This window comes from Misgurnus anguillicaudatus, chromosome 4, assembly GCF_027580225.2.
Source record: "Misgurnus anguillicaudatus chromosome 4, ASM2758022v2, whole genome shotgun sequence".
NCBI lineage: Eukaryota > Metazoa > Chordata > Actinopteri > Cypriniformes > Cobitidae > Misgurnus > Misgurnus anguillicaudatus.
In genome coordinates, this window is record NC_073340.2 from 11,403,024 (window position 1) to 11,421,084 (window position 18,061).

Below are 18,061 nucleotides of genomic sequence, written 5' to 3' on the forward strand. Positions count from 1 at the left end.
CAGAAACACACAAGGCAATTGCAGCGCATTATTAAGGTAATGGGGTCACGCGCTTGTACTTTCTGCAGCGTTCATGTGTACTTTAGGCTACATAAAGCAAAAAAATAGCGTTAAATTGTGTTTCATTACCTATATCTGAAAACTTCTTACACTGTCAAAAATTAAGGTGCAAAGCTGTGACTGGGGCGCTACCCTTTAAAAAAGGTCCTAATATGTAAAATTTAGGTACAAATATGTATCTTTGAACTGCCAATATGTACCTTTGAAGTACCAATATATAGTATTATACTAATATTATATGCACTCTTTGGGTACAAAGCTGTACCTTTTTGAAAGGGTACTGTCCCAGTAACAACTTTTGTACATTTATTTCTGAGAGTGAAGGGAACAACTTTCTACAACTCAGCTTTGACTTTTATACAGAGATAAAGCGTGAACTCGGCGAGAGATGCTGTCCGAGAGTTCTGCTTTTTTCCCCGAGTTTAGATTTGGGATAAAAAAGTATAAGGATTTCGTTGATTAGTTATTGGTATTTGGGCTGTGAATAGTCATTTTGATGCTTTTGGGCTAGTTTTAAATGTCCATTGGGATTGTTTTCATACACGAATCTGGCAACCCTGGCTGTGCGCTTGCACAGACGTTTGGTTTGGATTACATAAAATGTGCATGTAAACGAACATTTTAAGATTGCAACGTTTAGGGTGCATGTAAACTGTATTGTCGTAACCTTTAATCGGATAAAATTCAATCGGATTTTTGTGCATGTAAACATAGCCAGTGTGCAAACATGCTTGTGAATGTGCATGAATGATGCATATATGGCGTCAATTCAATTTCACCGGTCATGTGTGTACAATAAAGTTTAATAAAAATTTAAGATTACCCTATAATTTACCTAGCACTAGCTTGTAAAAGTGTCTGTCAAATGAACAAGCGTATTTTGAGCATATTTAAAGATCATGTTGCATTTAAATGTAAACACATCTAGATAAAAAAATGTCAGCACGTCGACTCCATGTAATTATGATAATAATTTATTCTTTCATGTCGTTGTGTTTTATCACAACACAAATGATGACTAGTCATGAGAACCAGTGACGTTCCTACTTACTATTACTTTAAATTGGTGTTTTCAGTGTATTGATTAAATGCCAAGCAAGATTACTTAAAATATTCGCTATTCACTAAATATTACACCACATGGAAAAAAGAAACATCATTGTTCTTTAGAAAATGTTTTGTATTTCACAGAAGGGCAAACCCTCCTAAAATGTTTAATAATATATACTTATGACAGCAATGGCCTTATTTGACCATGCTCCATGCAATTAAAACTCCTGTTTTAGTTGTGATATGTATTTCAAAGCAAGAAGGCTTCAATGTGAATGAAGCACAATAGACAATATACACAGAGATAATGGCTAAAGCAACATGAAGCAAGTCCGCTACATGGTTAATACTCGGATCAGAAGTTTTATGTGTGTTGTGCATTTTGCGTTTTTAAATGGTACAGTTTTTGCAAAAATATGTGATTTCAGAAATTTTCAAAGGCTTTGAGCCACTTCTAGATATTGTAGGAACAATTCAAAACTTTGCACAGTGTGTTTTATTGATATTCTAACACATTTAGGGGGTGAAAAAAAATGGACCCATTATAAAGACCACCCTATTGACTATGGTTAACATTTCAATCTTTTTAATGTTCACACACTGCTTATTTAAACATATTTTGAGAAGACATCTTTGTCAACTGAACAGATTCATATTATTAAGGTTTCTTTTTCGACATTTAGTGAAACCTAAAAATTGGTTTCAGTGAAGTTCCATAATAAACCCGGCGATGAATGAAAACAATGGAAGAGAGAGATGTGGTTTTTCAACCCACGTCCAGCTCCACTCAGGTTCAATGTCATATATTCTGTGGAAGCCTTGAGTGTAATAAATGACGATGGACATAAAAAGTTTTGATTATAAGAAAGTTGCTATGGGTTGGCTTATATATCGCTGAAGAGGGAAATGTGTTTCACTGTAGCCGTAACTCAATTCACTGCAATACAGGATAGCTTACAGAATGTACGGATACCAGGGTACTGACAACCTCCAGTACAACCACTGAGGTGAGATCTCTTCAGAATAAAAGCAACTGCATTAGCGAAGGGCTGTTTGGTAAGTCTCAATGTAGTACATGCAGAACAAACTGGTTTTCAGTAGGGATGCTCTGATCCATCCTCTGTAGATCGGTATCGGCTGATCATCGCATTAAAGTACTCAGATCGATTCATGAAATCTGCAAATTTAGCGAGTACAGATTTTCTATTACTTATTTCATCATAGGGCTCCTGAATGCGTCTGCATCTTAAGACCATTTTTATGCAGTGCAAGCATTTTAACAACCCGTTGGTCATGTGCAACCTGCAAATTTGGATTTCTCTGCCTTTACAGAGAGATATGTGATTTTTTTCTATAAGGACGCACTTCGGACCATACATGCAGTGCGAGGTGTGAAACTGCGTATACAACATACATCTATCGCTGACAGTGCATCTTCATGCCGAAAGTTTATTATTCACACTAACTTGTGTTTCTCTACTTCTTTAGTATCTGACAATATTTGACTATTAATGACGTGATGTGACACATGATTTTGGTTGCTCAGCAAGCATTGATTTCAGACGTAGAATAAGCTGTCTAAGGAAACGTTCTTCAAAACAAGTTTAGAGCATGAAATCTGACCCGGCCACAACACACACACCCCTCCTAACATGCCTGAACTTGCATATAACATGTTGGCCTGTTTACATCCTATTTAAAGGAGTGGTGTGGCTTAGTAGTTAAAGATCTGGCAAGCAACCAAAACCGGTATGTTCAACTTCAAGTCATCAGAAGAGCTGATTCATGGTAATCATATAGCCTTGATCACACTTAACCTCATTTACTTATTCTCATTATTCACTCAATTTGAAATAGAAAGAGTCCACACATAAGCAAACATTGTACACAGATGGATATGTTTTTTTACTCACATATTCTTTGACGTTTTTGGTTTTTACTGCTTTGTAGGAGTAGTACGCTGGGTACAAGTTTCCAAAAACCAGCCTGTGTAAAGAAACAGAGAGTGAAATAAAGGAAAGATTATTATGCATGTTCTTCAAAAGCCATTTCCTGCTTCTGATTGTGTTTACAAGGTAAATGATTTATTTTTCTTATTTTCAAAAAAAGGAAAAACAAGAGAAACAGAGAGGGCAGAAGCCATAAAACATGTTCTGATATAGATTAATTCCACATGGACTGAAAAACAAGGAAAACAGCAGAGACAAATGCATTCTAGACATGTTTAGGAGAAATCAGGAGACGTTATATATATGTGGACCAAGTCACATTCATACCCTAAATGCTAAATTTTTTTGAACTAGCCAGTATCCATTGGTTTTGTGTGAGTCTTAAAGGGCTCATAGCATAAAAATCTGACTTTTTCCATGTTTAAGTGCTATAATTGGGTCCCCAGTGCTTCTATTAACTTAGAAAACATGAAAAAGAACAACCCAGTAACTTAGTTTTGGTAAACCATTCTCTGCAAGCAGGTGAAAAATTAGGTAATTCAGAGTTCGCCGGCTTTGTGATGTAGGTAGCGAGTCTTATTACACTAATACTGCTTAATCTTAAGTTTTTACATTTCATCAGCTCATTTGCATTTTAAAGGACAAACACAAAAACTACCCATTTTTGCTCACACCTACAAAGTGGCAAATTTTAACATGTTATCATAAATTATCTGTGGGGTTTTTTGAGCTTAAACTTCACATATGCACTCTGGGGACACCAAAGACTTTTTTACATTAAAAACGCATAATATGACCCTTTTAAATGTCATGCGTGTCCGGTAGTATAGCTTCAGTTAGTATTGTTTATGGTAATTGGAATACAACTCAAATGTATAAATACATCCTATAAATTCCAGCTCAATGCAAAAATGTTTATGGAAAAAAACACTAAACAATGAGTTGATGCAACAAGAATTTTTTAGTGTAGGTGAACAGACATCTTGACCCATAGCTGTTCCTACATAACACATTCAAACAAAGAGCCTCAACAATCTAACTAACAAAATTACATTTTTGGTTGAAATTGCTTGGCTGGAAATTAATAGAAACTACTGTGCAGATTATTTAACAGATTGTAGATCACTGAAAAGGCTGTTAAACAGCTGGAAACAAATGAAATTATCATTTGTACTGGAGAAACAAGATTTTAACACACACCACCTTATGATGGCAGATAAAAGGTCATAGTTGCTGACATTTTTTGCCAGGAACTTAGTTTATGGCAAATCACTGGATAGATTACAGTCCATCGCAGAGCTCAACGCAAATCATTTTTTGAATTTTTCAGGTTTTCATTTGCCCTGCTAAAATTTTCACTGGCCCCAATAAAAAAATGTCAGTCAGTGTCACATATTAACTAATACTTCAAAAGTCAAATATAATTGTATACATATACAACAGACATGTTCCAATGAAAAAAGGCTCCCAACTTTTCTGCTTTACCTGTAAACTGACAGCAAACTGTGCAAAATATCGCATTGTTTCTTTCGTCGTGTTTTACCCCAGTAAATGTCTGCTTCCAAGATGTTACATAATATACAATGATGAAAATATATTTTAGTGACTGAGGGTGATGCACTGGCCAGATCGGGCAAGTGACAATACTTTTTACTGGCCCGAACGTCTCTCACGCTTGCCCCGGGCCACCGGGCAGTCCTTTATGTTGAACCCTGCATCCTATGACAGACTAATCATAAAGCAGCCAACACACCATCAGACAGACCCATTGTCAGCCCTTCATGTGCAATGCAGCCTGTTAATCTTAGCCGGGTCCCATTTATTCCACTCCACTAAATCAGTTTAAATCAGTGACAGAACCTGCAGCCCAATGCTTACTAGAACCCACTGATGAGAGTAAACCCCCTGCACACTCTTGAGTTGCCAAACACTGAAGCCATACATATGTGTACTAACAAATCCTCATCTTATTGACTCCAAAAATATGGGAGACCACTAGGCTTGCCGTGATAGTCGGTGAAACGGTGATAACCGGTGCTTCAGCCTCTCACCGGTTAGAACACTTACCCACCGCGACACCGTCTTTCACCGTCGTTTTAGTTTCGTTAGAGAGAGCAAACACACTAAGAACTGAATGTGTCTGGTGCCTGAATTCAGCGGAGCTGAACGCGCATCACGTCACAGAGCAGCAGGTGTCAGATTTCATTTATTAACGAGTGTGCGAGGCAGGCTGACCGACCAGACGATGGCAGAACCCGCGTGCTTACTCGTTTTTGTTATAATATAAATATATGATGTTTAATATAAGCAAGATTGTTTTGTTGTTGTGTTTTTCATCAAGAAAAATAATAAACCCATCATTCAAGCAGCGTTTTATGAAGAAGTAGCCGGTTGCTCTGCTTGGGACTGGCGGGTTCTGTGAGAATTACATGCGCACATTCACTCAAGCACTTTATTAAACCAGCTGTTGGACTCGCATTGCACGCAAATTTATACGCGATTTAACGCAGGTTATGCAAGCGCTGCATTTAAACAGTTGCGTAATTCAAAAGTGAAAGTAAAATGTGCACATCTGCATGCGCATTTATAAGCCCCTCCCACCCGGTGATACCGGGATCACCGGGTTTGTGACGCGCCGATTAACCGGTGGGAAAATTCTGTCACCGCGGCAACCCTAGAGACCACAATAGACATTTAAGGAAACATGTTAAATTGAAATGGCCAAATTGTCCCCCGATATTAAACATTTTAAACAGGGCCCTGAACTGCACCTAAAACGGTCGCATTTGTGGCCAAAAACATTAATTTGCAAGTGCTATTTTTGCAGAGGTCACCATTGGCAACACACTTGGTGTGTTTCTACATTTAACGATTTTAATGTTTGCATGCTAACTTTTAATGCGTGCTTTCTGCGCACAGCAGACGCCCCATCACATCATTTGGCATAATAAAATGAGATGCAGCACGTGAACGTTTCACAGTTAGAGTGCAAAATATGGACATGTAAAGCGAAAATCACCTCCCCACGATAAAAAAACTGTTAAACAATCATCATTTATAGTCTAGCACTAATGAGACATGATCTGCTAATAAGCAAGCAACTCCAAATGTGCCGGTGTGTGTACACGTATGATCTCTTCAGCAGTTTAACAGAATTTTAGCTTAATTCGTGATTCCTTCTGCGCAGCTGCACATTGCATGCAATCTTAAACATTTATTGTACATCATCATCTGCTCATACAGCTCATGCTGGAGAAAATGTTTACATAAGTGGAAAGATAAAGTTCTTCTTAGGAGATTTCACTCAGAGACCCGTCGCCTTTAGCTATGGTCAGTACAGTCACTTGCTACAGATGGACAGATGTTTATTGCTGTCTGGTATGTATTGATACATACAGCCCGGTCCCCCAATGTTCAAGCTGTGGTTACGGCCTTGATGGGAGTCTAAAGTGTTTAGGGACACAAACACTGCACAACGGTAATAATCCAGACGTGGAGCTTAAAGTTGGGTACTGATGAAAGCTCACACTGCCTGTGGCTCCAACTGCGTGTGCTAGCATGCTGCTTCTAACATTCGCCTCAACATGCCATGATGCCACACATTGGCCTTTTAGAGATTTTGTAGGCATGAACAACCCCTTGATGTTTCCCAGATGATAATACTGCTGTCTGAAACCTGTGTTTCACTTCTATACTTGTAACCTTATGTGTTTACCACTGCCAAATATATACAGTGTGTGAGCCAGAAATTTAACTTTAGCTTCAAATAAGACTGAAAGCTTGAATCTTTAGCAGTTTACATGCTGTAACAGACTGTGATAGATTTTTCCCTATAAAACCATCATGATCGTCTGTTTAAAGATGCTTAGTTTGTGTTAGGACATGATCAGGGATGATCAATGACCAGCAAAATGAAGCTAGATGAAAAAACTGAGGAAAATAAAAGTGATGCTTGACTACGAATAGTTAGGGTGGTTGCCATGGGATCACCACATGGATGTAAAGGAGTTCTAATAGATTTTTAAAAGGACATTCTGACTGTTGCTATGTGGTTTCTATGGTTTCATGAGTGTCGCCGCGTGGTTTCTAGGGTGTTCCGAGAGTCGCAGCGTGGTTTCTAGGGTGTTTCAAGTGTCGCCCCGTGGTTTCTAGGGTGTTCCGAGAGTCGCCCCGTGGTTTCTAGGGTGTTCCGAGAGTCGCAGCGTGGTTTCTAGGGTGTTCCGAGTGTCGCCCCGTGGTTTCTACGGTGTTCCGAGTGTCGGCGCGTGGTTTCTACGGTGTTCCGAGTGTCGGCGCGTGGTTTCTACGGTGTTCCGAGTGTCGGCGCGTGGTTTCTACGGTGTTCCGAGTGTCGGCGCGTGGTTTCTACGGTGTTCCGAGTGTCGGCGCGTGGTTTCTACGGTGTTCCGAGTGTCGGCGCGTGGTTTCTACGGTGTTCCGAGTGTCGCCGCGTGGTTTCTACGGTGTTCCGAGTGTCGCCGCGTAGTTTCTAGGGTGTTCAGAGTGTCGCCGCGTGGTTTCTAGGGTGTTCAGAGTGTCGCCGCGTGGTTTCTTGGGTGTTCCGAGTGTCGCCGCGTGGTTTCTAGGGTGTTCCGAGTGTCGCAGCGTGGTTTCTAGGGTGTTCCGAGTGTCGCCCCCTGGTTTCTAGGGTGTTCCGAGTGTCGCCCCCTGGTTTCTAGGGTGTTCCGAGTGTCGCCCCCTGGTTTCTAGGGTGTTCCGAGTGTCGCCCCCTGGTTTCTAGGGTGTTCCGAGTGTCGCCCCCTGGTTTCTAGGGTGTTCCGAGTGTCGCCCCCTGGTTTCTAGGGTGTTCCGAGTGTCGCCCCCTGGTTTCTAGGGTGTTCCGAGTGTCGCCCCCTGGTTTCTAGGGTGTTCCGAGTGTCGCCCCCTGGTTTCTAGGGTGTTCCGAGTGTCGCCCCCTGGTTTCTAGGGTGTTCCGAGTGTCGCCCCGTGGTTTCTAGGGTGTTCCGAGTGTCGCCCCCTGGTTTCTAGGGTGTTCCGAGTGTCGCCCCCTGGTTTCTAGGGTGTTCCGAGTGTCGCCGCGTGGTTTCTACGGTGTTCCGAGTGTCGCCGCGTGGTTTCTACAGTGTTCCGAGTGTCGCCGCGTGGTTTCTACGGTGTTCAGAGTGTCGACGCGTGGTTTCTAGGGTCTTGCGAGTGTCGCCGCGTGGTTTCTAGGGTGTTCAGAGTGGCGCTACGTGGTTTCTAGGGTCTTGCGAGTGTCGCCGCGTGGTTTCTAGGGTCTTGCGAGTGTCGCTGCGTGGTTTCTTGGGTGTTTCGAGTGTCGCCGCGTGGTTTCTAGGGTGTTCAGAGTGTTGCCGCATGGTTTCTAGGGTCTTGCAAGTGTCGCCACATGATCTTGTGTGAATTCTATAGTGGTGTTAGTGTTGCTTTATGGATTCTAGGTTCTGAATGGTTGTTTAGGCACCAGAGCCCTTCCTCAAGTTTCCACTATATTCTGAAAACCAGACTCAGGTCATTCTATTGTGGCCAATTTTATGGGTTTGTTTGCACATTTTATGGGCCACAAATCTGATCACTTAGAAAACTACAGAATGCGTGGTATTAAGTTACACACTAAAGTTCAATATTGGCTTAGAAGTTTGTTAGCCAAACATAGCCATATAACATTTAAGTGATTAAAAATTACAAATGTGTGATGTGGTCAGCACACATGTTTAGAAACTTCTGTTGTATGGTTTTATCCAAGGATCCACTTCGGCAGCGGTTTATTTCCTGTTTCCATAGAAACAGTTGAGGCACTGAGCTGTAACAATGGTGTTCAGCTCCACACATCTCTCAACCCCTTCCCCCCCTTCACTTACCGTGTAGCACTGTCATTTACACATCTATTACTATCTACACCTAATAACTAATATTTGTCAGTCATTGGCTGATTGTTTAAATGCGCTGAATGAGGAAATTCTCTGTTACCTACAACGTTGCTATTAACAAAGACTCACAGTATGCTTGAAATACTGGAATCACTGGACAAGAGGGTTTTCCTAGAATTCCTTTCTTGTCTTAGGAAATCGTAAACAAACACACAGTGTCTGAACTGCGAACTTACTTGTATCTGTACATCTACTGCGTAATGCCAGACAATTTTAACTGATGAGAATTTAGGGTGGGTGGGGCCATCTGGTGTGACATCACAAAATGAGACATTAAGAAAGCAGTTTAGGCTCCGTATATTTGTTGCGATCGGTTAAAGTATAATTCACCTAAACATGAAATTGAACAGGTACAAATAAATTTAGATAAAATTGCCATGCTGATGTGTCTTCCTTTAAGGTGCAATATGCTTGTGAGAGAAAACAAAATATAATTTTAGCAAACCTGAAAGTTTAACAAATTTATCCGAGCGATACATTTAAACACGGAAGAACAATGATTAACAGTAACTATCATTTGTTCACATGCATCTCATGATGAAACAAGCGTTTCAAAAATGCTTACAAAGCTCAAAATTTATTTCTCTCAACAACAAAAAATTAACCTGATGGAATCATTTAATGATGACATGAGACATGAAAACATTTTAATATAAAATTATCTGTTTAAGTAAGCAAGTCATATACATCAGGGATGGCATGAGGGTGATTAAATTATGAGAGAATTAGATTTTTTAGTGAACTAATCTTTTAAAACAAAAAAAATATTTGTGGAAGAGACAGATTTAACTGGGTTATTATATTGTGCTTGGTTTGATACCTGTGTTAGTCTTATTCAGATGACACAGGATTTTACAAGAATGAAAGCTAAAAACTGAAATGTCTTAGATTGAATTACCTGGACTTTAACTGAATTACATAGTCTACTTAATATGAATAATGAAATATGCGGAAGGTACATTCCCGTACGGAAAATAGCAGACTGTGTTTTGCCAACCTTAACAATTTTATATTTTGTGGCACAGAGGTTCGAATGTGTCTTTCTCTTTGGCTAAATTTTGTTAATGCTCAACAAACCATACTAGCGTTTATGGGTAAGCAATATGACTAACATCATAACAGTACGAGTAATCTGATATCAGTAGTAGAATATCACACTTTATTTTTACTAGAGAGGAACATGATTTATGCGGCAATGCACATTTTTTGATTATTCAGTAAATAGTTCACAAATGAAATAGAATTTCAAATTTGAAATTTGATGATTGCCAGCCAAGATTCATATAGGGTTGTGCCGATAGACGATAGTATCGTGTATCGACGATCTTCAGACATATCGCCAATGGCAGGCTTTCATGGCGATAGTCATGACGATAGTTGGCGAATGGTTACTATTATAATTATTATCATCATAGTTTTACCTTAACATCCACAATGCATGCTTTTCCCCGCATGAGGGTTTGTGGGCTTCACTTTACGCGGAGGGCTTCTAAAGAGAGAATTCCTTTTTGCACGTACCTGCACTTAATGCGCGCGTCCTGGACTCCTTCTAGCACCCGTGTCATGACCAGCTGCGCTTCTCTCTGTCTCACATGCACGCGCTCTCGCGTCTTTCCGAAGTCTAAACATAAACTAAAGTAGTAATCCTTATGTCTTTGTTCAGTTTCATGCGAGCTGAGGCAAACTTTACTTTTTGTTTAAAATATGACCCGCTGCATGGCGCCTCTCTCACTTTCGCGTACGTGCAGAGAGCTGCGCTCTGTCCGAAGTCAGATCACTAGATATTAATCCTGTTTATGATATGCATTTCAAGGATTCAAGGAGTTGTAGCAATACATCCCTCGTGTTTAATATATGATTGTGTTTAAAATATGATCGCGTTCCGCTGGACTGATGCATTTAAAAAGTCTCATCTGAGAGCACCACTGCTTGACACGTGTAGCCTTATGCAACAGCACTAAGCAAATGCATTGAATTGTTTGTATGTATGTGCGCGCACGTGTGTGTGCGTGCGCAGATGCATGTTTTTACAGTTATTAAGTAATCATGGTTAGGGTTTTAATGACACGCTCGCATTAATGGCATCAGTTTTAAGAAGGTTGCTGTCATGACGGTGTTGCTCTTGTTCTTTTTTTGTCCACCCATCAAGTGACTTGTTATATTGAGTAAAAAATTAACAAATAAAAAAATTAGTAAACTACTGCCCCGCCCCCCGATACTATCGTGTATTGCCGATCTCACAGGCTGCCGATAGGACGATATCAAAATAGGGCATATCGCCCAACACTATTACAGAATAAACAAATAAATGATAAATCTGGCAATCTGACAGGCTGGTAAATTTGTTCATCCAGCAGACCCTTCTGGCATCAGGGTTAAATCCTTAAATTCTACAATAACAATCAAGTTAACAAACTAACCATTATGATAATTGAACTGAACCATTTTAAAGAATGTGTACAGAATAACAGCCAATATACAAAATTCTCTAAGCATACAGCAGTTGGATTCTACATTCATGTGCCAAAAAGTGATGTTGCTTGGCAACTACAAATGTCTAAATGCTATTTCTGCTTTACAACAGCCTTTAAATAGCCTTTAAGGTCCCCTCTTCATCTTTCCATGTTTGACATTTCTATAATCACAGGCTATATGTCACAACACACAGCTCTACAAGTCTAAAATGAAACCAGAAAGTCTGATTAACTCGTTGGTTTAGCATTCGCCAACTATGAAGGCTTTCATGATCTCCATGTGGTCCTCTCCACAGCCCATATGCAATACAAATAAATGTCCTAAACATCAACCTTACATTGTTTCAACAACAAGGAGCCGGTCTTCCTCCAGCGGGCCCCTGAAGGAAACAAGACCTGCAGCTAGCCGACTTAAAAGTATTTTTGTGAAACGGAGTATTGCTCTCAAAGCATGCAGCTGAAACAATAAAACCTTCAGACGAGCCTTGACACTGTGTTTTAGGTCAACTTTGAGTTTCCTGCTAAGAAAAGTCTTCACTCTGATGACCGGCCATTGCTTAAAGCCAGATGCTGAGTGTCTCACAAAACACATCTGGTTCAGCTCACTGAATTCAATATATTTCCCCTTAATAAGCTAAATGTTTATTTCTTTTTTTGTTAAATCAGTAAATTCAACCTTACGTTACAGTGACACAGTGCTAGACATGTAACAGTAACACAGCGTTGCCATGCAGCAAAAAAATCATGTTTAGCTATTGTAGGTTTCCATTAAGAACCTTCAACATCCAAAAAAAAAACTTTCTTCTGCACAAAAGCTTCTTTGTAGTTGAAAAATGGGAAAGTTAAGAGGTCAGTACTGTGATTTATCATAAAGACCAGCTAATGGGCAAACAGCATTCAGGACTGGGATTAGCCATTTCATGTCATTTGCTTTTTATAGTGTAAGAAAATATAGATACACATATGTATAGGGATATTTTGTTTGCCGAAACTGTATAGATTCTAAAAACACGTTTTCGACTCATGGCAGTTGTTTCGTTTTCAATTTACATACCGGTCGCAGTCGTCTTATCTCTAAATTTCAAGAGGAAGGAAGGTCCCATACAGCACCTGTTTTAGGGTGTCCTCACTAGGGGTGTAACGATTAACCATACAATAAAGAATATTTTGAATGATTTTGATTAACGAGTGTTGCTTTTTTAAATGCACGTTATAAACGACTCCGACTCATAATGAATTTAGATTGATAAGGACTTCCTACCGACCAAATGCCGTAGTACACGCACAAGCTGTGCATGAAACACATAATCGCAGCCTTGTGATTCAAATCGAATTCGAATTAATGGGACACATGATTAATCAAAACATCCCTAGTCCTCACACTATCCAAATCAAACCACGCTCAGGTGCGTTTGACCCCCAAAGCCTGGTTCGTTTGACTAGTGTGATCGCTCTGAACCGGGCCCAGACGCGGATTGGTTAATCGCGCCCGGCCGGGTTGCAGAGGTGGGCTGGAGCGCGGTTCACTTGGGTTCAAAGGTTTTTACGGAGGCAGATGAAGGTAAGTTGTGGTGCAATTGACGTCTTCAACTTTTGAATTGCGCAATTCAAAAGGTGAAGACGTCAATTGCGCAACCACTTACCTTCATCTGCCTCCGTAAAAACCTTTTGATGCACGCAGCAGGGGGGGTAGGGAGGAGTGACAGTCGCACTGGGGCATGGTTTGGTTTGGTTTAGATAATGTGAGTGCGCCCTTAAATGGTCAGTGGGGTCCGGGTCGATCCCTAGTTTACTTACTTTAGGTCCTGGACTCCTGGGTCGGATTAACACTGTGTGTAATAGAAGGTATGCACGTGCCGTCACCTTCGGCGAAAGTGACTGTGGTTACGCCCACTGAGTGGCAAAAAACAGAGCGGCAGAATGAGTGTACAGTGTGAAATCAGCAAAAACACGGTAAAAACGCATCTAAATGGGAAACAGCTGTTGTGCGATAGATAGACTGTACTAACAGATTAACAAGAATTCGGAGCTATCGTTTTACAGACTGCCAAAAAACAAAGAAAGGAGAAGTAAATACATCATTCATGCCAACATCCACTGACCACAGGTGGGTTGATAAGTTGCTAGGGTCACAATCAAGAAGAGGTTTTACTTTCTACTTAAAAGTATTTTTTCAAGTAATTGTATTTTATTTGTGTTTTTCTTTGGAAAACATACATTCCAAAGCATATTATCATAATTTTTACTGTATTATATTTCATAAATTCAAGCTTTTGTTTTACATTTAATATTTAAGTACATTAACATACTTTTACTTAAGTAATGTAATTAGGTATTAAATCAATTTTAATATGCAATATAAAAGAATACCCATTATGATTCTATGCTTTAGTGAAGTAAAATTTTTCTCAATACAAACACCCTAATAAAGCACAGATGTATTGTCCACCTCTGCTATCAAGTCCAACTAAATTCAAATTAAATTTATAATAGTCAATTTTACTGGCATTTTCGCAGCAGTCTCTATGAAAACCAGCCATTTTGTTAAACGTTTGCCACTCAACAGGGTGAATTCTGCCGTGGTCACGTGGAAAAGTGACGTCAATGCATACTCTCTATTCCAGAGTCGATTGGAAAACACCTGGCCGTGATCAGAGTCAGTCATCATTAACATGCTACAGCGGATGTCCAGTCTCAAGCGCTCATATGGTTTCTATGGCGACTGACAACTGCTCCTGTCATAACCATGCGCTACACTCCCTTTTTTTATGAATGGACCGTCTTTTTATATCCTAAATGTTTGCTCAGAGAGTACAGAGATGGTAGCAAACAAGCAATGCTAACATCAAGCCCATTGCACTGAACGAGCAAACATTGTTATAGTTTAAACAGCAAACCATCCTTATTATGTAAACTAACTCAAGACATAAAAAGACACCCGTCACGGTGACAGCACATATATTTTTGAATCTGGAATAATGAGTGGATTAAGCTCTTAGAGAGGAACAAAATAGATATGGATTGTATGCATATGTCAGGCAACTTAAATATGTTGAAATATGTTAAATATTTCAATATGTTAAATATGTGTTTCAACCTGAGAGGAACATGAGTCCAGGTCTTAACTCACTCTGGAACAAGTTCACACAACAAGTTAAATATTTTTCCTAAGGTTTGCATATGGTGGTGTGTTCTTGATGACAGCCTTCCTAAAATTATATCCTATTTTATTCCCAAAATAAAAAATATCCCATTACTTCGCCTTGCTTACAGTTTTGCAACGTATCGCATTGTATCATACCGCAACCCTTGTATTGGGACACGTATCGTATAGACTCCTTCAAGGTTTGTAAACATTGAATGACTAATCGGGTGCGAGCGCAAAATGGGGTCAAACTGTTCATACCATTTAGGTTTTCTAGTTTAATCTAACAGGGCTGAAAAATGATGACTTGCCTGAAACGAAGTGAGCACTACAAACACAAGCGTCTTTGATATTTGCATTGTTCCAGTCTGCACGTTTAATTGCTTGCAGTCAGATGTTGTATTTTTTTGTTTTTGAGATTCTGCAGGAATCCCGAAAAACTTAACGGAAGACCTGGTGCGATTTTCACAGCCCACAAGGCAAGTAGGCATTTTTGACGATACCGAATAATAAGCAACTTAATCTGCTGTAATGACTTTTCTGACCCCGACATGCGCAGTGGGAACCGCCTGTGACGTGAACTGTGAAGTGGTCTATAGCACAATTCTTGCCCATACACGGCCATATGTTTTTGGCCACTTTTTTCTATTATACAAATGTTGTACAAAAGCAATAACAATATCGTACACAAAATTTTACATTCATACTGAAAATCAGCTTTGCGTGCCATAGTGAATTAAAAAAAAAAAATCATGAAAATTATCAGGCCCTGTTTTATTAAGATATCGGCCAAGGTTTTGTAGAGATAATTTTACCTTTAAATTGTTTTATAGTCAAGCATCACGAAAGCATGGGACCCAAACACTTGTTAAATACATTACGAAATAAATATCCCTGAGAACTGTTAAGAGAGTAAAAAACAACTGAAAATGTGGACAAACCTGTTATGTATGTGTCAGTTCTCATAGAACAAACTCAAAATCTTAAAAGTGAATGAAGTATTTATCTCCAAAGTATTAAGTATTGTGAGTCTGATCTTTACTATGTGCTACTCGATTTAAATAAAAAAAATACGAATCGGGTGAACAAAATCTTAACATAAAAGGTAAAAATGCTGTACATAGGGCAAAAATAAAGATGCCCAAAAAAGCATCGATATCTCTTCACATGCAGCGAAATAACAACAACAACAAAGTTGTCTGTCTATATTTGAACATTTACATAAAATATGTATTATGCAACACAACATTTAAAAAAAAATACTTCACAAAATACAAAAAAGACAAAATACTTTAGCTGAATAGCTTTACTATGATAGTTATTCGTTTCTGTTAATCAACCAATAAAGCTCTTGAACTCAGTGGTGTAGTGCAAGGTATACGGAGTATACCCACTTCTTTATTTGATGGCATGGGGTATACCCTTCTTTAAAAAAAATAGGGGCATAAATTAAGAGTGTACCCACTACCCACTTCTCCAGCACCACTACACCACTGCTTGAACTATGTTTGAAACATACCTTCTAGGTTAGACAACCCTAAAGGCGTGTAACTATTTAAAATATGAATTATGAGAAACTGAAATGAAAAAACATATAAGGTTGGATTGAAATAGTTGTTGTTATTCTTCCCGGAGGCAAATGTAAGAAATACCGAAGTCTATTTGTCGAGACCTGCTGAATAAGTTTTATTACAAAGATGAGTCAGGACATTGTGACGTCTCCACCTAACCCAAAACCCGGTACAGGGCGTAAACATATAAACAATCATCACATCGGAACGTCCACTGTCTTACATGATATAAAAAAAACATCTACACTGACAGACAAAAGAGCATTACACCGACTATCTGATGCTGATTTTGAGTTACCTAACTCAAAAATATTACACTAAAGCTACAAATTTAAACAGATCTTGTCGATAAATATGTTAAAAACGACCCAAAGTTGATGTTTTTTAAAATAATCACAATCATAAATCTCTTTTTATCTCCCGCATCGGACCTGTATGGATGCTAAGAGAGGCTAATCAGCGGTAATATAAATGCAAGTTATGCACCTAATTTACTCGAGTAAAAAATTAACTAAGTTTAAGAAAAAAACACAGGTAAACTCACGCGACAGATCTCGATATGATCCAGGACACCATGTTTTCCTCAGGTTCAAGCCCAGTTGAGTGAGACAGGCCAAAACCACTGGAGACAGATGCTAACTATGCTAACCTCACCTCAACTTCAGTGTTCAACTTCAAACGAGGACAAACATTAACGGGCTCGTGTAAGCTTCCGGTCGCTCATTACGCTGTACTACAAGCAAACATTCAACTAACAAACATATCAAACTAACTATGAAGATAACATGAGTTAAAACAATGGCACTCTTGTCGTGCCCATATTCAAACACTCGACCAAACTGATGCCGTTACTGTAAAAGGTGTGCTGTGATGTTGACGTCAGAGCTAATTTGATTTTAAAGACCCGACCTTCTTGCTATGTGATTGGCTAATATGATTTGTTTACAAGAAACTCGTGCATTGGTTGGTTAGATTACACGTCCTTCAAGTGACGTTGGTGTCGATGACGTAAACAATACGCTCTCACCACGTTCGACATGATTCGTTCCTAGGCAGGAAACCAGAGCCTACAGACCAATCACATTTAAAAGTGTTGTAAATAAAAAACATTTAATTATTTTTTTAATTGAAAGCAAAGAACTTATATTGAAAGTCAACAAAGCTACATACAAAACAGACTTGCAACATATAAATAAATTACATTTTTAAAGGTAGATGTATTGCATTGTTAACAACATAGTCCAGATTTTAAATTACAACGAAGTGTACATTTACATTTGGCATTTAGCAGACGCTTTTATCCAAAGCGATTTGCAAAGATAAGGAAATAAGCAAGCGATTTGTCATAGGGAGGCAATAATAAAAGAAGTACTTATAAAAGTTACAAGTTGTCACAATTTCGAAAGGAATTAAACATATATAAATAAGAATTAAAGCCTTGTATTATTATTTTATTATTGTATATTATTTATTTATCTTTTTTCTTTTCTTCTGTTTGAAATAACACATATTTTTATCTCCCTCTCTAAAGTCAGAATAAAGATTTGATATTAAATTTATGCTAAACATTATGATATTATTATGTTAGTTAAATATGTGACCCTGCCTGTGAAAACCGCTTAAGTATTCTTTCATGATGGTTTTACATAAACTTATCCTAATATAAGAAACATTCTGTAAAAAAATAACATTGGTGCCTTTACATTAATATTTTAGTATATCAAAAGTTTAGTATGGTTCTCTTTTCTCTTTTATTATGCCTCACTGTTTATGACAATGAATATAGTTATTTGTTTAAATTGGAGTACTTCAGGTTTTACTAGTTTATAACTATTAATACTAATATTATTTGATACTAGTCTTTTGTTCTACTGTGTATGCTTTTGTATTGGTAAGGCCCGGAAACTGCTACGCAGCTTTC

At 38.8% G+C, this 18,061-nt stretch overlaps 1 protein-coding gene across 1 annotated transcript in view; it reads right to left on the reverse strand.

Annotated features, from left to right (window-relative positions):
* Positions 1-17,015, reverse strand: part of reep3b (receptor accessory protein 3b) — a 42,741-nt gene extending 25,726 nt beyond the window's left edge. The window contains exons 1-2 of the mRNA XM_073866686.1: positions 16,685-17,015; positions 3,024-3,096 (exon numbers count right to left, since the gene is read on the reverse strand). Coding sequence (XP_073722787.1) covers positions 3,024-3,096; positions 16,685-16,716 — 105 coding nt within the window. The 5' untranslated portion in view covers positions 16,717-17,015. The remainder of the gene's footprint in view (positions 1-3,023; positions 3,097-16,684) is intronic.
* Positions 17,016-18,061: the final 1,046 nt, after the last annotated feature.